The sequence below is a fragment of the Natator depressus genome, chromosome 9 (assembly GCF_965152275.1).
Source record: "Natator depressus isolate rNatDep1 chromosome 9, rNatDep2.hap1, whole genome shotgun sequence".
NCBI classification, from domain to species: Eukaryota; Metazoa; Chordata; order Testudines; family Cheloniidae; genus Natator; species Natator depressus.
This window is the reverse complement of record NC_134242.1, coordinates 48,364,795-48,390,846: the sequence shown is the minus strand read 5'-3', so window position 1 is coordinate 48,390,846 and position 26,052 is coordinate 48,364,795. Positions and strand designations below refer to the sequence as shown.

The window sequence follows — 26,052 nt, the reverse complement described above, 5'->3', positions numbered from 1 at the left end:
CAGGCTATTGCTTTCAGCTTGCCTCTCTGATCACAGCAGTATTGCAAGGTTAGTTTTTTTCTGGCTGGCTAAGTCAGACCCTCATTAAATAAAAAGAGAAAAGAAAAATACAAGGGTAGAAATAAGAGGGTGAGGAAAACATGAAGGAAGGATTTGTGACAGATTATTAAATAGCATCGCGACATCAAACACTGAAATGTGATAATTTTATTAACACTATAGGTATGCCAACAATGCAAAAAAACTTCCTGCAGCAGCAAGTCTCATTGTCTAGTCAACTGACTGAGGCTCGTGCTGCTAGGCTAAAAACAGCAGTGTAGATGCTCCTGCTCAGACTGGGGCCCAGGATCTGAGACCCACCCCCTTCGCCAGATTTTGGATCCTGGGCTCCAGCCAGAGCAGGAACTTCTACACTGCTATTTTTAGCCCTGCAGCATGAGACCAAGTCAGTTGATCCAGGCTCTGCGACTCGCTGCTGCGGGAGTTTTGTTTTGTTTCTTGTAGCTTAGATGTACCTTATAGATATGTCTATATTGCAATTAAACACCCATGGCTGGCCCATGGCCAGCTGACTCAGACTTGTGGGGCTTGAGCTAAGGGGCGGTTTAAATGCGGTGTGGATGTTCAGGCTTGGGCTGGAGCCCAGGCTCTGGGTCCCTGCAAGAAGGGAGGATCCCAAAGCTCAGGCTCCAGACAGAGCATTTACACAGCAATTAAGCAGCCCCTTAGCCTCAGCCCTGCGAGCCCGAGCCAGCTGGCACAGGCCAGAAATGTGTTTTTGACTGCAGTGTAGATGTGCCTATGTGACTTGGTCAGTGAGGTGAAGTTATTGTTTACTGAGTTATAAAACTTTTCTGTATTAATCCATTGATATAACTTAATAGGGGGCTGTGGAAAACAACACAATAGCTATAGATAAGCAACCCCCCAGCAAACATTGGGGGGAATTACAGGCCAATGGCATACTTCCAGGCTCAAAGCCGAAGTGAAAACTCTTCTGCCAATGCTAAGAACTAACAAATCAAAGGGCTATAAATAGTTAAATGCCCCGCTCATGAAAGGAAAGGAGGGTCAATCAGGAGCTGTCCAGAGTGACAGGTTGACAGAGTAAAACTGCAGAGGGAATCTGAAGAAGTTGAGCCTTCCCCCAGACCCAGACAATGTAAGCCATAGGGAGACACAGGTTTTCTCTTAAATGCTTTGGTTCTAAGTAAATGCTTTGCTTTAAGAAAAAGAATTTAAGCAAAGGTTGTTTGGTCACTGCTCACCACTACCACTGCTCCCAGAGGGAGCAAAGCCACGGGCACTGAAGGTAAGTCAGGCCTGCTGAGGTACTCACAATTCATCACAGGGGACTGCAACCCAGAGCCTTGTCTGAGAGTGGGAGAATCCTGTAATTCTACCCAAAGAAAGGCAATGGCTAGAGGCCTGAGAGGGGTGCCCTCGAAGAGACCAGGAGGGATCTGAAGTACAGTTCACCGTTTAACTATGACAGGAGTAATAGTAGGAACTTTAGTTTCCCTTCTCAGAAATTGCTCAGAACACAACTGTGTAGATGGTACTATTGCCTGTTTCCCCACGAACATCTTGTTTAGTCAGAACATCTTTCAGCACCAGGAAAAAGAAGGCCCAACTGTATGACTATAAATCCCTCAGTCCCAGCAGGTTTGCAACAGTGCTGAAAGTCTCAGCCAAGAGTGAGATGCAGTACAGTTCTCCCTACCAGACATTAGCTTGCTGTCATGCATAAGCAAACCGACAAGTGCTGTCCAGAAAAGCAACATCCAAAAGGAGCAGCAACCAAAACAAGTGCCGGATGGTGCATACCTGCATGCTTGCTCTTATCTTAAGAACACTTTTGCCTGTGGCTACAATTCTGCAAATTCACCAGGAGGCCTGAAAGCCTTTTTGTTCAAAAAACTCAATTTACATCATTCCTTAGCGTCACTGCGTTTTCTTTCAACAGCTTTACATAACATGTATATTGGTTAAAATCATATCCTGCCACCTTTCACCCACCTTTGGCAATTTAAGATTTCAAGCCACATTAAGGCTCAACACAACAGAACCACATATTAATTGACTTTTCTGGTACCCTATGAAACCATCACCACCTGAGGTTCTTGCAGTTGTGTCAGGAAAAAGGTAATAGACTTCTGTAAAAGTAACTTGTGACTTTTTGGCTAAAAAACTAGAAAGATATAAAATTAATATGGCACACATTAAATGGGTTAAGAGCTGTCTAATTGAGAGCTCTCAAAATGCAAGTGGGTGTGTTTCTAGTGGGGTCCCACAGGGATTGGTTTTTGGCCCTATGCCTTTTAACATTTTTATCAATGACCTGGAAGAAAATAAAATCACTGATAAAAGTCTGTAGATAACACAAACATTGGTGGAGTAGTAAATAATGAAGAGGACAGGTTACTCACACAGAGCGATCTTGGATCACTTGGTAAGCTGGGTGCAAGCAAACAGTATATGTTTTAATATAGCTAAATGTAAATGTATATGTTTAGCAACAAAGAATGTAGGCTGTATTTACAGGATAGGGGCTCTATCCTTGGAAGCAATGACTGAAAAAGGTTTGGGGGTTGTGATGGATAACCAGCTGAACATGAGCTCCCCTAAGATGCTGTGGCCAAAACGTGATCCTTGTATGCATAAACAGGGGAGTCTTGAGCTGGAATAGATAAGTTATTTCACCTCTGCATTTGGCACTGGTGCAACAGTTGCTGGAATACTGTGTCCACTGTCCAGTTCTGGAGCCCACAATTCAAGAAGGCTGTTGATAAATTGGAGAGGACTCAAGAGAATGACAAAAGGATTAGAAAACATGACTTATAGGACAGACTGAAGGATCTCAATCTATTTAGCTTATCCAAGAGAAGGTTAAGGAGTGACTTGAGTACAATCTACACCTCCCTATATGGGGAAGAAATATTTAATAATGGGCTCTTCCATCTAGCAGAGACAGGAATAATACAATCCAATGCCTGGAACCTGAAGCTACAAAAATTGGAAATAAGGCGTGCATTTTTAACAGTGAGAGCAATTAATTACTGGAAGAATTTACCAAGGATTGTGGTGGATTCTCCATCACTGGCAAATTTTAGATCAAGACTGGATGTTTTTCCAAAAGATCTGCTCCAGGAATTATTTTGGGGAAGTTCTATGACCTGTGTTATTCAGGAGATCAGACTAGATTATCACAATGGTCCCTTATGGCCTTGGAATCTATTAAGCTATAAGAAGGAGCAACAGGAGATTCATCATGGGTTGGATGTTCTTCACACAGAGCTCCAAAGCGGAGACAAGAAGAAATTAACTCAAACCCCTGACATCCCATGTAGGGATGCAACTGGCTCATTTTAAAAAGTGACAGAAGTGAAAAACAAATTAAGTTAAAAGCCTAACTAGAAAAGGCTGATGTTTCTGCGGGAGACAGGAAGTAAACTGGGTTGCTCAGCCAGAACCTGCCCTTATATCTTCAATTTCTTTTGATGTTCTCACTCCATCAGCTGAAAAGTGGGATATCAATACCCAGTGTCTTGATAGACCCACCGCAGGAAAAAATACCAGTAAATATAGACAGCTACCTTCGCAGGGTTCTCAAAGGGAAAAACAAATCCTCATATTATAAACCCGTAAGTGCTGAAATGAGTTTTGGGAACTTGTATGCAGAATTGTTGTAGCTGTGTTGGTCCTAGGATATTATGGAAACAAGGTGGGTGAGGAAATATCTTTTATCGGACCAACTTCTGATGGAGAGAGAGAGAGAGAGAGAGAGATTTCGAGTTTATGCAGAGCTTTCTTCAGGTCTGCAAAACTTAGGCCTGGTCTACACTGCACGATAAGGTTGACATAAGCTGCCTTGCGTCGACCTAGCCGTGGAAGTGTCTTCACTTAAATTTGGCTCCCAACAATGTAAGTGCCTCTCTACGGTGACTTAGCACCACCTCCCCAAGTAGCATAGAGTCACTGTCGATGTAATTAGTTCGATGCAGCGTCTATATACACTGCACTGCTTACATTGACTGTTACTCGCTTTCAGGAGGTGTCCCACAATGTCCCACACTGACAATACTTTTTGACAATACTGACAAAACCTTGATTTCAATCACTGATTTCAAACTTGTTTTGTATATGTACTTTTTAGTTATTCTCCCAACAAAATACTGATTCTCATTGGTTGATCTGCAACTAAATACAGCCTTTACATAAAGTCTGCTACTTTTTTTTGCTAGCCAGGAGGATACAATGTTATCTATAAACACATTTAAGCAATTACATTGTTTAATTTACATTTTTATTGTTCTAGAAAATGATGAATGATGTATTTCCTATTTACTAGATGATTAATTTTTAACTCATATTTGTGTCAAGCTGTATTTGGATGGAAATTGGAATTCAATTAAAAATGCACAAAAAGAGCATTTAAAAAATAGTTAAATAAGAATATCTTAAATGTGCTGGATACACAAGAAAAGAAGCAAGTTTATCAAAATGTTTTTGCATTTAAAACTGATTTAATTAAACAAAAGGAGATATCTGTAGTCTGGGACTTGAACTGATTGTTTCTGTTCATCATATGTATTCAGTATTGTTGTAGCTGTGTTGGTCCCAGGATAAGAATATAAGAATGGCCATACCGGGTCAGACCAACGGTCCATCTAGCCCAGTATCCTGTCTTCCGACAGTGGCCAGTGCCAGGTGCCCCAGAGGGAATGAACACAACAGGTAATCATCAAGTGATCCATCCCCTGTCGCTCATTCCCAGCTTCTGGCAAACAGAGGCTAGGGACACCATTCCTGCCTATCCTGGCTAATAGCCATTGATGGACCTATGCTCCATGAATTTATCTAGTTCTTTTTTGAACCTTGGTATGGTCTTGGCCTTCACAGCATCCTCTGGCAAGGAGTTCCACAGGTTGACTGCGTTGTGTGAAGAAATACTTTCTTTTGCTTGTTGTAAACCTGCTGCCTATTAATTTCATTTGGTGACCCCTAGTTCTTGTGTTACGAGAAGTAGTAAACACTTCCTTATCTACTTTCTCTACACCAGTCATGATTTTATAGACCTCAATCATATCTCCCCTTAGCCGTCTCTTTTCCAAGCTGAAAAGTCCAAGTCTTATTAATCTCTCCTCATAAGGAAGCTGTTCTATACCCCTAATCATTTTTGTTGCCCTTTTCTGAACCTTTTCTAATTCCAATACATCTTTTTTGAGATGAGGTGACCACATCTGCACACAGTATTCAAGATGTGGGCGTACCATGGATTTATATATAGAGGCAACATGGTATTTTCTGTCCTATTATCTATCCCTTTCTGAATTATTCCCAGCTTTCTGTTCGCTTTTTTGACTGCCACTGCACATTGAGTGGATGTTTTCAGAGAACTATCCACAATGACTCCAAGATCTCTTTTTTGAGTTGTGCCACAAGACACAAGATGTCGCAGTGTTTCATAGATCAAAATTCAGTCTTTGATGTAGCTGGGAACTGATCCATTAACTGCTTTGAAAATTAGGATCAAACATAACTGGGAACCAGTGGAGGGACACAAACAGAAACCTGATGCGCTTGTAACAGCCTGAGCCATTGAGAAAGTGGGCAGTCGAATTCTATACCAGCTGGAGCTGGTGCATCATCTTCACATTTAGCTTTAGATACAACAAGTTACAGCAACCCCACCTAGAGATGACAAATGCATGGATCATTATGAGCGGGTACTCCTCGAAGAAGAAGCAAAGGCGTTTCCCTTACCAGTTGGGGTGAAAGCATTTTTGGAGACTAATGCTACTTGGTCATCCAAGCTTAGCAAGGAGTCAGAAAGGGCCCTGAGGCGTCATACCACCTTGAATGTAGGATGTATGCATTCGATGGAAGGCAGGGACAATGTTTTGGCCAGTACTTCAGAGTTCCCCCTTTGCAAGCAGTACCACTTAGATCTTGCCTGGGTTCAGCTGAGCGAACTGGTGTTCATCCAAGAGCTGATGTCCTATAGGTATTCAGATTCATTAGCAGTAGCGGTGGCTGTATCAGTTGAGAATGAGATATAGAACTGACTGTCATTGGCATCCCGTTTGCAGCCAAAATCACAGTATCTCACTATCTCTGACACTGGTCTAATGCAAATATTGTAGAGAAGCAGGGAAAGCAGTTAAGTGAATGGATTGATTGATGTGAAACTGGGAGATTACCTTTGGTAAGAATTTGGGATGCAGGCTCAGTGAGACTATCTTTTGTGGAAAACTGTGAAAGGCAGGTCTGCTATCATAGCTCCGAGTTTGCCGACCCTTCTCACGAGAGTGATACCAACAAGGAAGGAGACTTTCATAGAAAGAAGGGACATAGAGCACAATGTTAACAGTTCAAATGGTTATTTTTTTTCATTAGCATAGCTAGAACTAGTTTCAGGTCCCATTGGGGTGTGATGGGCTGGGGTGGGAAGGTTCTGATGAGACCCTTCCAAAAGCTAGCAGTTAGCAGGTGTGTAAAGACAGAGTAACCCCACGGGAATGTGCTAATTACCACCAAATGGACTTTCAGAGAGTTCATGGAGAGACCCGATGCCTTCAGGAATAGCACACAGTCTAGGAAGAGGGGGATCCCTGCTGATTCCGGTGAAACTCCAATTTTGTTGGGTCAAGGAGGCAAAGCGCTTCCACTTGCTCCAGTAACAGCGCCTGGTGGATTCCTCCCCGCTGCTGGAGAGGATGTCTTGCACAGTTGAAGAACAGATCCGTTCTAATGCAGATGCCCATTCAAATACCATGCTCTCAGGTGGAGCAGTGCCTGTGGATTGGGATGCCTGATCTCGCTGTTGCACTGTGTCAGCAGATCAGGGAAGGTGTGGATAGGAATTGGTGGACAGGTTTACATGGAGATTGGGAAACCAGAACTGTCTGGACCAGCCGGGGGCGATCAGAATGACCGTTGCTCCATCTCATTGGATCTTGTGCAGTACCCGAAGAACAGTAAAGGATGGAAAGCATAGCTGATTTGGTCTGACCAGGAGAATAGGAGATCATTGCCCTGAAAGTGGTGGCCGAGACCTCCCTTGGAGCAGTACATGGTGCATTTCCTATTTATATACGAGGCAAAGAGGTCTCTGATCGGAATCCCACGTTGGGTGAAGATATCACTACCAAACCATGAAGTTCCCACTCATGGTCAACCATAAAATAGAGCAACTCCGCAAGCACAAGAGGGTCTGATGAGTGATGCATCAATTCCAGAGATTGACTGTTTCTGTGTATAGAGCGGTCGATCTTGTGACCCCCCTATCCGAGTTTGTTGCTGTAGAAAACAGTGGTCATATTGTCTGACATGTGTCGACGATGATCGTCTTTTCCAGGGAGGAGAGGAAGGGAATCCCTATGAATACGTGATGTGGGGTTATCTGAAGGGATGAGAGCAGGGACTCTCAGCATGAGGTCTATGGCATGATGTTTGGGTGAGTAAACTGTTTGGAGTCACATCTGGAGGCAGCAAAGATGGAGTTGAAAGTGAAAGTGGTCACATATGTATGCAAAACCATGTGGCCAAGGAGGGATAGGCAAGTCCTCACCAGTACATAAGGATTGTTGATGATGTGAGTTACGCTTTCTCTGATTGCCTGAAACTTGTCCCTCAGTAGGCAAGCCTGTGTTGTGACTGGTTTTTACTGATGGCGTTTAGCATATTTGGCATATAAATACCTTGCAACACCAGCTACAACAGTGCCATCGAATGCCTATCATCACTTTCAGGTGACATTGTAAAGAAGAAGGAGGCAGCATTATCTCCCGTAAATATAAACAAATTTGTTTATCTTAGCAATTGGCTGAACAAGAAGGAGGACTGAGTGGACTTGTAGGTGCTAAAGTTTTACATTGTTGTGTTTTTGAATGCAGTTATGTAAAAAAAATAATTCTACATTTGAAAATTGCGCTTTCACGGTAAACAGATTGCACTACAGAACTTGTATAAGGTGAACTGAAAAATACTATTTCTTTTGTTTATCTTTTTTACAGTGCAAATATTTGTAAAAAAATATAAAGTGAGCACTGTACACTTTGTATTCTGTGTTGTAATTGAAATCAATATATTTGAAAATGTAAAAAACATTCAAAAATATTTAAATAAATGGTATTCTATTATTGCTTAACAGTGAAATTAAAATGGCAATTAATCACTTCTTTTATCTCATGATTAATCACAATTAATTGTTTTAATCGTTTGACAGCCCTAGTTGTTTAATCACACTATCATGCTGTACCAACTGAAAGGCCTTACAGAAGTCTATTACATCAACACCATTACCTTCATCAGCCAAACTTCTAATCTCATTAATGAAAGATACCAAATTACTGCCACTAAGAAGCCTGATATCCACACATGTGGAATCTCCAGCACTCTTTGCAGAGCCATAAGGCTCTACAGTGGGCAGAGTGTTCTGCCGCTGTAGGCAACATTTTTAGTCAGTTGCTGATTGAATTGACAAGGTGTTGGCCTGCTAAAGACAAATTTGCAATGAAAAGCAGTGATGGATGCTTTTGTGTGGTGCACCTAGTACCCATTCACCTCCCATTGGAGTCTTGCTACTGACCTTAATGAGAGATGGATTGGGCCTCTAAATGATGGGATTTCATCAATGTCACTAACTGGCTATGCCTGGCTGTTACTTTCAGGAGGTGTTTCATGGCATCACATATGGGGAGTAAAATTTATCGAAACCATCATGAAAAGTATGTACACTGTACAGAAAACCCATCACACTTAAGGAACAAGAAAACTATCCGGTGATGATTTCCTACGATGTTTGGAATGTGCCTGCAATAAAAATAAAAATGTGCTGCATGAACTGAGAAAATCTGTATGGCCTGGTCTACACTTGGGGGGGGGGGGGTGGTAATCAATCTAAGTTACGCAACTTCAGCTACCTGAATAACGTAGCTGAAGTCGACGTACTTAGATCTACTCATCGCGGTGTCTTCACTTCAGTAAGTTGACTGCTGACACTCCCCCGTCGACTCCGGCTGCGCCTCTCGCTCCAGTGGAGTACTGGAGTCGACGGGAGAGCACTCGGCAGTCCATTTATCACGTCTTCACTTGACCCTGCTGGACCGATCGCTCCAGAGGTAAAGTGTAGACATGCCCTAAGTCTCATCATCATTGATGTTAAACCAAACAGCACTTCCATATGGATGCATCTCAATGCTTCTGGCAAGATAGAGCAGCAATACTTGTTTGGATGTATAGGAGGCGGTCTGTGCTTCTGAAAATTCAATTAAGGACCATGTCTTTCATCACTCTTTTATTCCCAGCTCCCACCTGAAGACTCAAAGCACTCTTGCAGAAGCCCAGCACACAATGACAATGCAATGGATCTCAGGGTGTCTAAACACCATATTTTAGCCACCCATCCTGCAATGTTAGCAGTGCAAGCATTTAAAAATTTTGGCCTGAATGCTTTTTAGTCCAAGTCTGGTTCCTGATTGCTTATATGCAGAGTGTTGCATGTATACTGTGAGCTTACGGTGTGGGTCAACACTGAAAAGTGTCTGTAAAAATGACACTGTACGGGGTCCATGTTCATTTTCTCTCGAATGCCATATTGAATTCACTCAGTGTACAAACAAGAGGATTTTTTTCCCTCTTTAACTGAAAGCCCTGCTAATTTAGCCTGATACATGAGACTCAAGATAGATTAGTGCTGGTGACGATGCATGAGCCAGAAAGAAAGATTATGCCAGACAAATTCTGCCCTTTTTAACAAACTAAGGAAGTGACAATATAGGTTAACTATAAGATGAAAATATCTTGACAGTGAGGATCTTCCAAGCTAAATGATGGAAGCTACCTGAAACATTTAAAACTGAATAATGCACTAAAAATTTAGGTTAGAAGAAAATGCTGTATTGCCTGCATGATTTATTAGACCTTAGTAGGTCTTTTCCAGTTCTAACTATTATGATTCTGTGATACCATGGGATTTTTTTCCCCTCTTAAAATGATACTTGAATTAAACCAAACCATCTGTATTCTCACATCTTCTATATACAATAGGCCACAAAGCTAGAATTTTCAGTTAATTGGTGTACAAGAGGCATCAGTAGTCAGGATCTCCCGTTGCCAAAAAATTAATGTTCGCAGGGTCAGAATATCTGGACTTCTGATGCCTATGAGTGAAATATTAATAGTGTTAGTAGCACCATACCTAAATATTATCACAAACAGATGACATCATCAGCACACACACATAATACAGGCTGAATTGCAGGAACAGAAGTTATATACAAGAGCAAAGATACATTGCCTAAAACTTACTGTGTACAATAGTTCCTCTGGAGTTACTGGGCTGGTGAAAATAGTACGAAGACATCGGAGGCAAGCTTCAATAAACTTCAGTTCTGGTGACAGCAATCCTGTGAATATACATATAGTTTCATTCTTTTTGCTTATTTAAAACACAAGTGTTGTAGAAATAGTTACCAAAGTATATTGTATTAAATGAAAGCCAAGATACCTTGCAATAAGGCTGGGATAATATGGCAGTCTAGTAGAGATTTGACATTGTTTTCTGTACCCATCGCAAGGCTTCCTAGCACTACTGCACATTCAGTTCTCAGTTCCGTGCTGGAGGTTTCTTGCTGAAGCAAATACAGCAACCTGTAAATGGAATTACAGAATAATTCCAGTTATCCAAATGCCCTTTATCCAAAAATCCTAGTTATCCAAACCCCAGTGTGCCCCATATGTAGCCCTATGTTTACCAATCACCTGCTAATAAATTCTCAGTCAACCTGCTAGTGCCTGCTGGCACTATTTAATGGCTTAGTATTTGTATAGCAGCTCAGAAAAATTCAGAATTATGTACACAGTGGTTTTAATATCATTTGGATGTTTTAATAAACTTAAAGTGCAAAATATTAAGCAAATATCAACATTACTCCCTTCATTCCCCATATTTCTATATTAGTGAGACTGCAGCTCAAAACAGCACTCTGTTTATCCAAATGCCTAGTTATCCGAAACTTCTAGATGTCCCCAGGCCATCTGAATAAATAAGAAAGTATACTGTATTTACAGAGAAATATTCAGACTGAAGAAAACCATAGCATCACAGCATCGAGTTCAAGTGCAGCCTGCCACGTAAAAAGGATACTGTTCCTACTGGAGGGAATGACGGAATTGAAAGAGGATACAACAAACATCCTACAACAGTCACGCAGGTATTTTTTACAATAAGTATTACTGTATATGTTAGACTTCTCATTATTACAGAAAGATACTGTATTCTGAACCTTCTAGAAAGATAACAGCACAGTAATGATTGACATCCTAGAAAACTTCCTACTAGATACCGGTACAATCCAAAATTTGAGAGAGAGAGAGAATTTTGAAAATTTTATTTAGTTTAAATCAGTGTCCTGATGCCCCATCTTTACATGAACACACACAATCACTGACAAACAGACAATCTTGACCATGCCTGTAAATAGATTCCCTGTTAAGAGACAATCTATCAATCTGGAATAGAATATTGAGTAACCCACCCCCATCAGCACTCATGAAAGCAGGTCAATAGTGAGAAGTTTGGGGCCCAACTGCTCCTCTTACATAAGCATAGGAACTGAGTCAAAAAAATAATCCATGCACACATCCCTAGCTGGTCAGACAGGTGTCTGTTGTGATCCAGATGAATTGGGATCTTGAGTAGCGGTTTCCCCTAGGCCAGGTTTCTGGAACGTTCCGCCATCTCAGAGACAAATTTGCAATGGTGGGAGTGACCTAATTTAGCAGAGATACTGGGAGGAGAACCCACACTATAAAAGAAAAGATCTGAGAGGAAAGGCCACAGGATTGCAACTCACCATGATACTATCAAGCCTGAGAAAAGAAGGGCTTGCTAGATGAAGTATTGGGTCTATACCAAACCTTTGTTTCTCTGTAGTCCATGAGCAGGATAACTTTGTCGAGATGGATTCTTGTGATGGAAATAAGCAGCTGTTTTTCCAGATAATCACAAATCTATCCTGATGAACCAGAGAGAGAGAGAGAGAGAGAGAGAGAGAGAGAGAGACCTGAACCCCCTTTTATCTGCACTGCAATCAAATGAAGAGACCCACTGCCTGGAAAAATATGTGGATACTCTCTCCTCAGCAGAAGAAAAATCAGCACCTGCTAATATTTTGGAGACATCTCATGGGATTGAAGGAGAAGGTTCACTTACTGAACTTAAGCCTCCCTAACTACAAACCTCAAGTGTCTAAAGTAGGAAGGATGAACTGGGGACACAGAAAAATGGCTCTCTGAGGTCTATGGAGCATACATACAGTAGAACCTCAGCATTACGGACACATTGGGAACTGAGTTTGTCCATAACTCTCAAATATTCGTAACTCTGAACAAAGTGCAATTTGGGCTCCAGATCCAGCAACTGACTCTCCAGGCCAGGTTTCAACAGTAGCTGAGCTCCCTACTCAGCACCGGTATGAGTTTGCAAGTTTGTCCCCGTCCTTGCGGGGGGGGGGTGTGTGTGTGTGTGTGTGTGTGTGTGTGTGTGTGTGTGTGTGTGTGTGTGTGTGTGTGTGTGTGTGTGTGTGTGTGTATAAACAGCATGTCCCCCTTATGGGGTGGGGGAGGGGTGCTAACAGCCCGTCCCCCTCCCATGGTGGGAAGGGAGGGGTGAAAGCAGTGCAGACCCCAACGCTGCTCCTGCTCTGTTGGCTCCTGCTGCCTTGAGCTAGCAGCTCCAGGGTCTTGCTCTAAGTGGCTACTCCGTGTGCAGGGGTAGGGACAGGCAGCCCAGATGTGCCTATCTCCAAGATGCAATACAGGCACAGTACAATATTTGCTTTCCCCCCCCTTTTTTTTTTTGGGGGGGGGGGTCTCTGCTGCTGCCTGATTGGTTACTTCCAGTTTCACTTGGTGTCCGGTTGACTGGTCAGTCCATAACTCTGGTGTTTGTATCTTTGAGATTCTACTGTAGTCCTTTTTCTAGATCTCTTGGATTACGATGACGTGCTCTATTCAGTAACATACGCATCATGAATCAGATGTAAATTGTTGTGAGGAGTCTAAAAAGAACAACGCTTTCCCTCTCCTCCAGTATAACAAACACCCTTCTTGGAGGATTCTGACTTTTAGCTTAATCTCTTTTCCTGGTGTGGGGACCTGAGGCAGGAAGAGGGAAAGAGAAATGGGAGGAATGATATCTGGAGGTATCAACTGCCAGGTGGGTCAGGACTTGAGCCTTTTTACGAGATCACACACTGACCAGGCCTAGCTTCCTCCTCCCAAATCATTTACTGTGCTACATCAGACTGTGGAGGCTGGGAGGGTAAATAGCAAGTATTTTAGCGACTAGCAACGGTCTTCCCTCAGAAGACTCACAAATACAGAGAACATCCCTAAACCCAACCCCACACAACAGTGTTCGGACATCCTGAATCCTGCAGGGATTATGCTTCAGACAGAGGGCAGCTCAGGCCTCATCTCCAGCCTATAGCAGTGCCCACTGTCACCCTTTACGAGGAGTCAGTATAGACCCATGGTCCAATGCTTGTCCAAGGCAGAGGGAAGCCCAATCCCTTGCAGTCAGGGGACTAGGCACTATTACAAAGAACGAGCCGCATTTCCTGCTCTGAGTCAACTCCTCAGCTAATGAGTTGGGGGTCAAGAGTCTACTCGGTGAGGAGTCTGGGAGGAGAGAGTACAGTGGAAAAGACTAGCTGTCAAGCCTGCTGAAACAGGATGAGAGCACAGCCTGTTCCCTCAGAGACAGCACACTGGGCTTGTGACACAACTCATAGCTTATATAAGGGGAGCAGTGAGATCCCAAAACTTCTAACCAATGAACTGCCTCCACGAGTTCCTGTGGGGCACCTAACCCTTTAATTTGTTCCAGCGTACAAGAATGTAGAAACACATTCTCATCTTCACTGCACAGAACTTCATGCAGAAACCAATGGAGTTACTCTTGATTTATACCAATGTAAATTAAGATCAGAGTCAACAGGTTTTGGAGGGAGGCTCTCAAAGAGCACTTTTAAACCTTTCAGATGATTAATATACTCTAATAAAGGCCTTAATACACATTTGTTTATGCATGTGGTCACTACAGGGCACAGTTAGCAGTTTTTGTGTGCCTTATCTGTGTGTTTGGATACCTCAGTGTGTTTGGATTTCTAAGTTAAGGTTAAACTCTAAATTGCTGGATTTGTAATGCTTATTTTGGGGATAATTACACCATTCCTTAATAATTTTACTGCTAGAGCTCGAATATGTACTCTCAACCTTAACTCTAGCTTAACTTTTTTTTTTCTTTTTTTGTCTTGAGAGACCAGGTGGGTGGACCAACTTGTTGGTGACAGAGACAAGCTTTCGAGCTTACAGAGAGCTCTTCTTCAGGTCTGGGAAAGGAACTCCCAGCATCACAGCGAAATGCAAGGTGGAAAAGATTGTTTAACAAATAGTTCACACATGCTGTAAGGAACTATACAAAGTAGAGTGGCTCATTAACAGCTTTGCAGTCATAGGACAAAAAAAAGGAAGGGGGGGTTAGTGGTTTACAGATTGTTGTAGTAAGCCATAAATACAGTGTGTCTGTTTCAGTCCACGATTTTTGGTGCCTAGCAAAGTAATGAATTTAGACTCCGAGGCTCATCTTTTCAAAGTGTTATGCAGGTTTCCTTTGAGGATGAGGAATGATAGATCAGATATAGAGTGATCACTTTGTGAAATGTGTTTATGCATAGCTGGTACAGTGTTTTTATCTTTTATCATTTGCCTATGAGAGTTCATTCGCGAGATTGTCTGCTTTCACCACATAGTTATTGGTGTATTTAGTGCACTGGATGAGGTATACCACATGTAATAAGCATGTGCAGGATCCACAGCTCTTGAAAGGTGTGTTGTGGGAGGTGTTGATTATTCTATCACTGAAGATATGTCTGCAGATTTTGCATCTGTTCTGGTAGGGTCTGGTGCCACTTTGAGGTGGTGCATCCTGGTCTGTGGGGAGCTTGTTTACTGATGAGTTTAGAGAGGTTGTGGGAGTTGTTTGAAGGTCAGAACAGGAGGTGTTCAGGAAAGATTTCTTTCATGATGGGGCCCCCATTGAGTTTGGGTTGTAGTTGTTTGAGGACACCCTGTATGGGAACTAGCGTGGGCTGGTAAGTGACAACTAAGGGTGTGCAGTCAGCATGGGTTTTATTTCAGTATTGAAGGAGGTTCTCTTAAGGTATCTGGGTTGCCTGTTCCATGATATGATCTCCTTCTCTGGTGGTGTGTTCTTGTTTGGTGAAGGCGGTTTTAAATGAGTTATGGTGTATATCTTGGACTTTTCCTCAGAGCATATTCTGTCGTATTTGAGTGCCTGGATGTAGATAACCGATTTCATGGTGTGTTTTGGGTGGTTACTAAAATCTATGAAGGCAGAGGTGGAGGTCCATGGGTTTCTTGTATATGATTGTCTGTAGGGTTACATTGCTGAAGCTGAGTGTGGTGTCCAGGAAGTTGATGCTCATGTGGGAGTGTTCCAGAGAGAGTTTAATGGACAGGTGGTGGCTGTTGAAATCTACAAGGAAGTTTAAGCCATATATCCAGAGGATTAAAATATCCTTGATATATCTCAGGCATTTCATTTATTTTGTGGTGCATTTGTCCAGAAATTCTTCTTCCAGGTGGCCCAAGAAGAAGTTGGCATATTGGTAAGCCACATTACTAACCATGGCTGGTCCCATGGTTTGGACAAAGTGTTTGTCATTGGATGTAAAACTGTTATGGGTGAGGATGAAGTGGATGAGTTTGGCAATGTGTTTGGGGTTGATATCTGAGGGTTGTCCATTGTCTTGTAAATATATTTGAGGCAGGCAGCTATGCAGTCATTGTGGTATATAGGGAAGTGACATCCATGATGGCGAGGATGATGTTCAGAGGGAGGTTGTTAATATTGTGGAGTTTGTGGAGGAAGTTAGTTGTGTCCTGGAGGAAGCCAGCCCTTTGTGTGATGAGTGGTTCAGTAAGAGTGCCATGGCCAGATATGATGGATCTGCCTCGGTTCCCTTGTTTGTGTATCTTGGGAAGCCTGTAGAAGGTCCCTGGGGTGGGTTCGTGCAAAACCCTTTCAACAGATGAGCCTGGGAGCTTAAATTGCTAGACACTAAAAATCATGGTCCTAATACAGACACTGGATTTATGGCTTATTACAATAGGTGGACATTCTGATGGATATGACAGTCTACCAAGACCTTTGGCAGGAAGAGAGGATGGGTATGTAACGTTACCTTGTCACTGCAGAAGGTAGTGTAAGGTGGGTCAGCCATGCGCAGTCCAATTTTTCTACCCTTCTGGCCATAGTGATGGCTATCAGGAATGAGATCTTGAGGGAGGAATAAAGGAACGAGCAAGGGGCCATAGGTTTGAAAGGAAAGTTTTTTAAGGCATTCAGGACTAAGTCAAGGTCCCAGTGGAGTGTGGAGTTCCAGACATGAGGAAACAAGTTAGATAGACCCTTAAAGAATCTAGTCATGATAGGGTGAGCAAAAATTGAGAAACCCTCGACAGGCAAATGGAAAGCCATGATAGCTGCCAGGTGCACCTTGAAAGAACTCATAGACAGATGCTATATTTTTAATTCCGACAGGTAATAAAGGATCGTTGAGAGAGGAGTTTCAGAAGTGAATATGGAGTGATGAAAACACCAGAAAAGGAAGTGTTTCCACTTCTGCAGGTAAGTCTTATGTGTGAAAGGCGTCCGACTATTCAAAAGTATGGACTGGATCTCAACAGAGCTGTGTGTTTCTAAATTAGGGAATTGAGGAGCCAGGCTGCCATGAGGTCCAGAGACATATGGTTGGGGCGGCTCATGGTGCTCGAGTTGTGTGTCAGGGGGTCTGATCTGAGCAGGAGGTGTCAAGGTATTAATACAGAAGAGTGGGATAGATCTGAGTACCACATTTCTCTGTGCCAAGACGGGTCTATTAAGATGACCCTTGCTTACTCCTGCTTCTGTCTGATTAATGTCCTGAGGATTATAGGAGTTGGTGGATAGGCACAGAAAAGAATATAGGGCCAGGAAACTAGAAGGCTATCTTGTAAAAAGTTGTGGCTACATCCCCCTTTGGAGTAGGAGATTTGTTATTGGTCAGGGTTGCAGAGAGGTCCATTAAGGGGAGGCCCCATGCTTTCAGGATCCTGTGGAAGATCAGGTTATTGCGCTCCCACTCATAAACCTGCTGTAAGTTTCTGCTCAGAACATCTGTCGTCATGTTCTGGAAGCCTGAAAGGTAAATCGCAGAAATCTATGTGGTGGGCCAAGCACCAATTCTATAGTTTTAGCAATTCTATGGATAAGGATTAGGATCTTGCTTCCCCTTGTCGATTTATATAGTACATTGCCACCCTTCTATCATTAATTCTGACATGATGGCCATGAATATCATGGAAAAAAATAATGGCACGCATAAACTGCTCTTAGATCTAAAATGTTGACGTGAAGCACCGTTTCCTGTGGAGACCATTTGCCATGTGCTGTGGAACTTTGTAAGTGAGCTTCCCAGCCTAAGTGGGAGGCATCCGTTGTAATGACCCATACTGGTGGGAGGCATGACAATGATGCTCCCACACAGATCTTCAAGGGCCCTCCCACCACCTGAGGTACTCCAGTACCCATGGAGATATGGAAACTCATTAGGCCAGACTATGTTTGTTCAGCGTACATAGGATTTTGAGCCAAGCCAGAAGTCATTGGAGACATACTCTCACGTGTGGTGTCACAAATGCCAAAGCTGACAAATGATCTACAATTTGGAAGCAAGTTATTACTGATGTCAGAGGATTCAGCTGTAGGGCGGTAATAAGCCTAGATATGGCAGAAAAACTGTGCTCTGGTAGGTAGGATCTGGCAGTCCAGGAGCCCAGCATAACTTCAGTGAAATCAATCCTCTGAATGGGTGTTAATGTGGACTTTTTCAGGTTCATATGAAGGCCCAAAGATTGGAACAAGGTTAGGGCCTGGATGGTTGCCGATTGGACCACTGTTATAGAACGTCCCTTGAGAAGCTAGTCATTCAGTCGGGAAGACTGCAATACTGTCTCCATGCAAGTAAGCTGCAACTACTGAGAGGACCTTCGTAAAAACTCATGGGGCCGTGGAAAGCCCAAAGGGGAGGATACAGTATTGTCTGTGTTCTGAGCAGACGACAAAGCGCAGAAATTATTTGTAGGAAGGAAGTATGGTGACATGAAAATACGCATCTTAGAGGCTGAACTCAGTAACCAATTCCCTCATTTAGGGATGGGATTATGGTAGCCAGTGTCACCATCCTAAAGTGCTGTGAATGGTGTTCAGGTTCCAGAGGTTTAGAATCAGCTGCCAACCACTGTTTCTTTTGGGAACCAAAAAAAATATATGAAATAAAACCCTCTTTCTGCAAATTCTGAGGGAACTGGCTCTATCATCCGCAGAAGGGATTGAACCATTTACTTTAAGAGATCCCTGTGAAAGGGATCCCTGAGGAGGGAAGGGGGGATGAGTGATAGATTGAAAGTGTACAGAGTATCCAGTAGTGACCACCTCTAAAATCTACTTGTCTGTGGCAATAAGCTAACGAACAGGTAGAAATCAAGATAGGCGATCCCAGAAGGAGGGGTACATGCAGCAGACTCAGAGGGAATTTTCTGAGGCCCTCAAGTAGGCTGTCAAAATGGTTGTTTGGAGGCCAACTGGGGGTCTCCTTTGGGCATGACCTATCTTTTGAGACCTGGATCTCTTTTTGGGAGGTTCTGCAGGGCTGGAATAGGTATGATCCAGATGGTATTGGAATGGCCAGGATCTTTGTGCTGTCTGGGATTTACTAAGAAACTTCTTTGTTCCAGGTCCATAAATCCTGAGCAACCTAAGGGTTGTCCTTCTGGGTGAACAATGAGCTGTCAGCGTCACCAATGAACAGATGCAGCCTTTCGTAGGGGAGGTCTTCTACTGTTGTTTGTACTTCACTAAGGAGTCCAAAAGACTGGAGCCAAGATGCTCATTGCACAGCCACAGCACCATTGAGGACAGCCTGTAAGGAAGCTCTGGTGATTAGTTAGCCTTCAGAAAAGAGGGATTGGTACTGTGGAAAATCATCAACAATATGAGTAAATTTTGCAGTTATTGAAATCATGTTTTGTCATCAGGGCATGATAATTTGTTGCTTGAAACTGAAGAACAGCAGAGGAATAGCTCTTCCTGCCAAGGAGGTCTAAGTGTTTTGCCTCCCCATCCAAAAGCATGGATCTTGAGCATGTCTCACTGCTTCTCTTGTTGACAGCAACCACTACAAGAGAGCTGGAGGTGGGGTAAGACGAAATATTCCAGCCTTTAGGCTGATACGTATATTCTGTCTGTCCGTTTACAAGTAGGCACAAAAGTGGCAGGGGTCTGCCACAAATTATGGGCTGGAGACAAAAGTGCTTCATTAATAGGCAGCACAATTTTACTTTGAGGGGTGACATGAAGAATATCCACAAAAGAATGCCTGAGCAACCCCCCATAGCCTTGCTGCAGGCCATGAGGATGAGTAGGGTACATGTGTGGGTCAAGTGGGCACTGATACCAGAAATCTCCGATCAAAGACGCAGGTGCACCTGAAGTGGTGAACCTACAGGGACATAACTCGAAAAACCAGTCATGCACTATGCTGTAAGTTCTGCTAACGTATGTTTTACTGTTTTATTTCATGAAGCATTACAATTTTGTTTCGTGAAGCAATACAACCTAGTGACAGATGATGTGGAAAAACCTGAAGTACTCAATGCTTTTTTTGCCTTGGTCTTCACAGACAAGGTCAGCTCCCACACGGCTGTCCTGGGCAACACAGTATGGGGAGGTGGTGAGCAGACCTCAATGGTGAAAGAATAGGTTAAGGACTATTTAGAAAACCTGGACTTGCACAAGTCCATGAGTCCAGATCTAATGCATCCGAGGGTGCTGAGGGAATTGGCAGATGTGATTGCAGAGCTATTGGCCATTATCTTTGAAAACTCGTGGCAATTGGTAGAAGTCCCAGACGATTGGAAAAAGGCAAATATAGTGCCCATCTTTAAAAAAGGGAAGAAGGAGAACCCAGGGAACTACAGATCGGTCAGCCTCACTTCAGTCACTGGAAAAATCATGGAACAGATAGATCCCCAAGGAAACCATTTTGAAGCATTTGGAGGAGAGGAAGGTGATCAGAGACAGTCAACATGGATTCACCGAGAGCAAGTCATGCCTGACCAACCTGATTGCCTTCTATGATGAGATAACTGGCTCTGTGGATATGGGGAAAGCAGTGGACATGATATATCTTGACTTTAGCAAAGTTTTTGATATGGTCTCCCACAGTATTCTTGCCAACAAGTTAAAAAAGTATGGGTTGGACGAACAGGCTATAAGGTGGGTAGAAAGCTGGCTAGATTGTCGGGCTCAATGGGTAGTGATCAATGGCTCGATGTCTAGTTGGCAGCCGATATCAAGCGGAGTGCCCCAGGGTTCGGTCCTAGGGCCGGTTTTGTTCAACATCTTCATTAATGATCTGGATGATGGGGTGGATTGCACCTTCAGCTAGTTCACAGATGACACTAAGCTGAGGGGAGAGGTAGATATACTGGAGGGTAGGAACAGGGTCCAAAGTGACCTACACAAATTGGAGAATTGAGCCAAAAGAAATCTGATGAGGTTCAACAAGGACAAGTGCAGAGTCCTGCACTTAGGACGGAAGAATCCCATGCACTGCTACAGGCTTGGGACTGACTGGCAAAGCAGCAGTTCTGCAGAAAAGGACCTGGGGATTACAGTGGATGAGAAGCTGGATATGAGTCAGCAGTGTGCCCTTGTTGCCAAGAAGGCTGACGGCATATTGGGCTGCATTAGTAGGAGCATTGCCAGCAGACTGAGGGAAGTAATTATTCCCCTCTATTCAGCACTGGTGAGGCCACATGTGGCGTATTGCATCCAGTTTTGGGCCACCCACTACAGAAAGGATGTGGACAAATTGGAGAGAGTTCAGCAGAGGGCAACAAAAATGATCAGGGGGCTGGGGCACGTGACTTACAAGGAGAGGATGAAGGAACTGGGCTTGTTTAGTCTGCAGAAGAGTGAGGGGGGATTTGATAGCAGCCTTCAACTACCTGAAGTGGGGTTCCAAAGAGGATGGAACAAGGACCAATGGTCTCAAGTTGCAGTGGGGAAGGTCTAGGTTGGATATTAGGAAAAACTATTTCATTAGGAGGATGGTGAAGCACTGGAATGGGTTACCTAGGGAGGTGATGGAATCTCCATCCTTAGAGGTTTTTAAGGCCCAGCCTGACAAAGCCCTGGCTGGGATGATTTAGGGTGGTGTTGGTCCTGCTTTGAGCAGAGGGTTGGACTAGATGACCTCCAGAGGTCTTGTCCAACCCTAATCTTCTATGAATATAACCAAGACTTTTTGGAGGGGTGGAGGAAGGAGTTCTGTCCTTTTCTCCATCTGTATTTTGTTAACACAAAAAGCTAATTTTTCTTGGCCCCTGTATCCTATCCAGCTGAAGCCCATATATATATATACACACATGAAAAATCCTAGAATGCAATTTTAAATTTCCATAGATTCATCAATTCTAACACCAAAAGAAACCATTGTGATAATCTAGACTGACCTCCCATATAGCACAAGCCAGAGAACTTCCCCGCACTAATTCCTACAGCATGGTTTTTAGAAAAACATCCAAACTTATTTTAATTCTACACTTATTATTTCAACACAGGCAAGGACATTATAAAAAACCTATATTACGATTTAACTTGATAGTAATCCTTCAATGCTCAAAGATCTGATCTCACAGACCAAAATAACAGCCTGTGACACTCTGTACCTCAAAGCAGCACCCTGGAACCCCTCTATTCACCACTGTCATATAATTATGATATGTTTCATACAAAGTATGTCATGTGAGGTATCATTTTAAACGTCTTGGTCTGTTGAACATTAATATGTTGGAGTGTATGTGTTAACATTGTATGTGAGGTTATGAAGTTTTGCTATACGTGTGTTACTGAAATATGTTGTGAGGTTGGGAACACCCACAGCCAGCCTTTCAGGTACAACAATAGAGTAGCCAGATAGGCTGATGGCCCTTTGAATGGAATCCACTCTCCCAACGACCATCTCAGAGACAGCACGTAGACAGTGGAGAATACATGACCAATGGGGGTGTACCCCCATATCACAAGCATAGATCTTTCCAGCAAGCTGGAAGAAACTATAAAAGAGGGTAAGTGACATCATGACTTGATCTCACTCCAACTCAACACCTGGAAGAAACATATAGAGGACTGTGACAGCGTCAGGCCAGACTGCTACAGGAGAGTGCAGGAAGGAAGGTATTAGCCTCAGGATAAGCAGGTCCCCTTTCCCTGGTAACTGAGCAGGGGTTACTCCAGGTTAATCAGGAAACCTGGAGCCAATTAAGAACCTGCCAGAATGGGTTAAAAGTCTTGTCCCCAGTCAGAGGTGTGATAGGCGTTGTGAGAGTGAAGGCGAGGTGTTGGAGAGCTGAGCAGTGTGGAAGCTGACAAGGACAAGGGGAGAACCCCCACAGGTATAGAGACTGGGGAGAAACCCTACCTCTAAAGACCTGAAGAAAGGACCCCACCAGAGGAGAGAGACTGAGCCATGTGTTTCATGTGGTGCTGCCATGCACAAAAGGGCTACCAGAGAGTAGGGGCTCTCCCTCCCTGGCAGGAGGGTCGGGAGGAACCCTGCCCAAGCAAAGTGGGGACAATAAGCCAAGTGGCGTGGGGAAGTAACCTAGGGAAGCTAGCAGTTTTCCTGGGAACTGGCAGTGTGAGGCTGCTACTTGTAGGGTCCCTGGGTTGGGGCCCAGAGTAGAGGGTGGGACTGGGCCCCCCCACACCCCTTTTTCCTCTCACTGGACGTCCACCTAGGAGGCCAGAAGCCCCAGTGAAGCAGTGAGGGCCTAGTAGGTCCAGAAACGGGAAGACCACTTGGGAACAGAATTTCCCAACCCACTATAAACAGAGAGGGGGGAATTCTGAGAGATGAGATGCTATCCTGACCCACCACTAGAAGGAAGCGCAGGACCCACTGAGGCGGAGAAGAAGCCCTGCTACAGAACAAAGACTGAAATAGGGAGGGTGGTCCCTGGCTGGAAAAGAGTCCCATCCTGTGTACTGAAGATCTGTGACCTGTTTGTTCCATCTATCAGGGTGAGACATTGCTTGATTCAAATCCTGTTTAGTTTATAAAACTCAGACTGTGAATTTACTTTTCGTAGTTAAACAACTTTGATTTCTCCGCTTACTACTTATAATCACTTAAAAATCTTTCTGTAGTTAATAAATCTGCTTTATAATTTACCTAAAACAGTGTGTTTTGGTTGAAGTGTTTGGGAAATCTCAGCTCAGTTTACGAAGCCTAGTTTGTGTCCTTTCCACATTGAGGGGGCACGGACTGGGTAATGAACTTAGACTGTTCAGGCTTCTGACCAGGGCAAGCTGATACAGTTCTGGGGTGCAAGGCTGGGGGGAATTGGCTGAAGCTTCTATATTGGTGGTTCATGAGTGGCTGGGAGAAGCATTCATGTAATTCAGTTGCTTGTGTCCCTGCCTGTGGATATCTGTGTAAGTGCACTACCTGCCAGAGGTTTGTAGCTTGCCAACAGCAACACAGTGTGAGAGGGAACACAGTGGTGTTGGTGGGACAGAGGCGTCAGCGGTCCCACAATCCAGGTTGCACCCCGTGAATTCCGTCACACCCTCTTCACACTATTTTCCCCTAAGTTTCATTAATATCAATTCATTATTTAGAAGTAAAACTTAAAATTGACTGATCCCAGTTTTATCAGCGTTCTTTATATCTTCACACAAAAAGAAACTTAATGAGATGAGCAGTCTCCAACTCTTCACAGAATGCCAATAAGGCATTAGTGAGTGCATTAGCAATCTATTGTAGCAGAGTCAAAGGCCAAATGTTTTCACCCCAGGGAAGTACACCTATAGCATTTAATGCATACCCTTCCTTGGCTTATTGCTGTCAGTGTAGCTCATTATACATTTTATGAGTTTGTGGCCATTTATGCAACGTATCCTTCCGGTATAAAAAGTAGTTCCAGTTAAAAGGGTACACAGTAGAGAAAAGAGAAGGAGGAAAGTTAAGAAATATATTCATAACACTGAAGAAAAAAGTGTTTAATTTCAACCCCACTTTAAAAAAAACAAACAATTCCCAGATGTATTTGGACTCTTCTCATTGCCCCCAGAAAGCAAACTGCACTTTCAGCTGCATACTATTTGGACTCTTTTATATATAAAGAACACCAGATATGCAACTACAGGTTCACAGTCATGCTGGTCTGGAAGGGCATAATGAGTGGGGTCCCACAGGGATCAGTTCTGGGTCCAGTTCTGTTCAATATCTTCATCAGTGATTTAGATAATGGCATATAGAGTACACTTATAAAGTTTGCAGATGATACCAAGCTGGGAGGGACTGCAAGTGCTTTGGAGGAGAGGATTACAATTCAAAATGATCTGGACAAACTAGAGAAATGGTCTGAAGTAAATAGGATGAAATTCAACAAAGACAAATGCAAAGTACTCCACTTAGAAAGGAACAATCAGTTGCACACATACAAAATGGGAAATGACTGCCTAGGAAGGAGTACTGCGGAAAGGGATCTGGGGGTCATAGTGGATCACAAGCTAAATGAGAATCAACAGTGTAACACTGTTGCAAAAAAAGCAAATATCGTTCTGGGATGTATTAGCAGGAATATTGTAAGCAAGACATGAAAAGTAATTCTGCTCTACTCCACACTGATGAGGCCTCAACTGGAGTATAGTGTCCATTTCTAGGCATCACATTTCAGGAAAGATGTGGACAAATTGGAGAAAGGTCAGAGAAGAGCAAAAAAAAGTTTAAAGGTCTAGAAAACGTGACCTATGAGGGAAGATTGAAAAAATGGGTTTGTTTAGTCTGGAGAAGAGAAGATTGAGAGGGGACATGATAACAGTTTTCAACTACATAAAAGATTGTTACAAGGAGAAGGGAGAAAAATTGTTGTTAACTTCTGAGGATAGGACAAGAAGCAATGGGCTTAAATTGCAGCAAGAGTGGTTTAGGTTGGACATTAGGAAAAACTTCCTAACTATCACAGTGTTTAAGCACTGGAATAAATTGCCTAGGGAGGTTGTGGAATCTCCATCATTGGGGATTTTTAAGAGCAGGTTGGACAAACACCTGTCAGGGATGGTCTAGAAGAGACTACTTAGCCCTGCCTTGAGTGCAGAGGACTGGACTAGATGACCTCTCAAGGTTCCTTCCAGTTCTATGATTCTATGTTGTACTCTGACCCCAAGCTCTTTGGGGCATGGACTGTTCTTTTGTTATGTGCAGTGCTTAGCACAATGGAGTCCTGATCCTCAAATGAGGTCTCTAGGTGTTGCCTCAATGGAAATAAATAGTCCAAATGTAGTATTATAGTATAGCTGCCAACTGCTGATGAAAGAGGAGTCTGTCACTTTCCAGAGAGTGGACAGTAAATAACTGACACTTAACTCCTTCAGCTCCTCTATTCTCCCCATAATTACTCTTAACTCCTCCCCCCACCATCATATACAGACTGCTTATTAATTTTGCCTCCCATTAATATTTCATCCCACCTATGTAATACAAGGGCAGGGACTGAGTGCTCGTTTCAGTGATCATGCCACTGCTGTGCACAGCTAAAGTATAGTCAACAGACAGAACTAGCCAATCAGAACATGACTTTGGACAAAGCTCAATGAAACTTGTGTATGGTGCAGTTTATGCAAAGGTAGCTTAGAGTGCCCAAAGATGGAGCCATCTCGGTGCTAGTCTGCTTCTCTACATAAATTAGATCAGCCTGGGAGGTGCTCTAGTTCACCAGCCATTCCGTAAGTCTATGTCTATGCTTGGAGCTGGGAGTGTGATTCCCAGCTCATGCAGACATACCCGTGCTTGCTTTCGAGTTAATGCGCTAAAAGTGCTAGTATACACAGTGTAGCATAGACAGTGG

At 43.3% G+C, this 26,052-nt stretch overlaps 1 protein-coding gene across 10 annotated transcripts in view; it reads right to left on the bottom strand.

Annotated features, from left to right (window-relative positions):
- The window catches only part of ARMC8 (armadillo repeat containing 8), a 179,686-nt gene that overhangs the window by 102,781 nt on the left and 50,853 nt on the right, over window positions 1-26,052 (bottom strand). For all 10 annotated transcript variants that reach the window (XM_074964085.1, XM_074964088.1, XM_074964092.1 and 7 more), the window contains 2 exons: window positions 10,514-10,656; window positions 10,315-10,412 (listed from right to left, as the gene is read on the bottom strand). In XM_074964085.1, coding sequence (XP_074820186.1) covers window positions 10,315-10,412; window positions 10,514-10,656 — 241 coding nt within the window. The remainder of the gene's footprint in view (window positions 1-10,314; window positions 10,413-10,513; window positions 10,657-26,052) is intronic.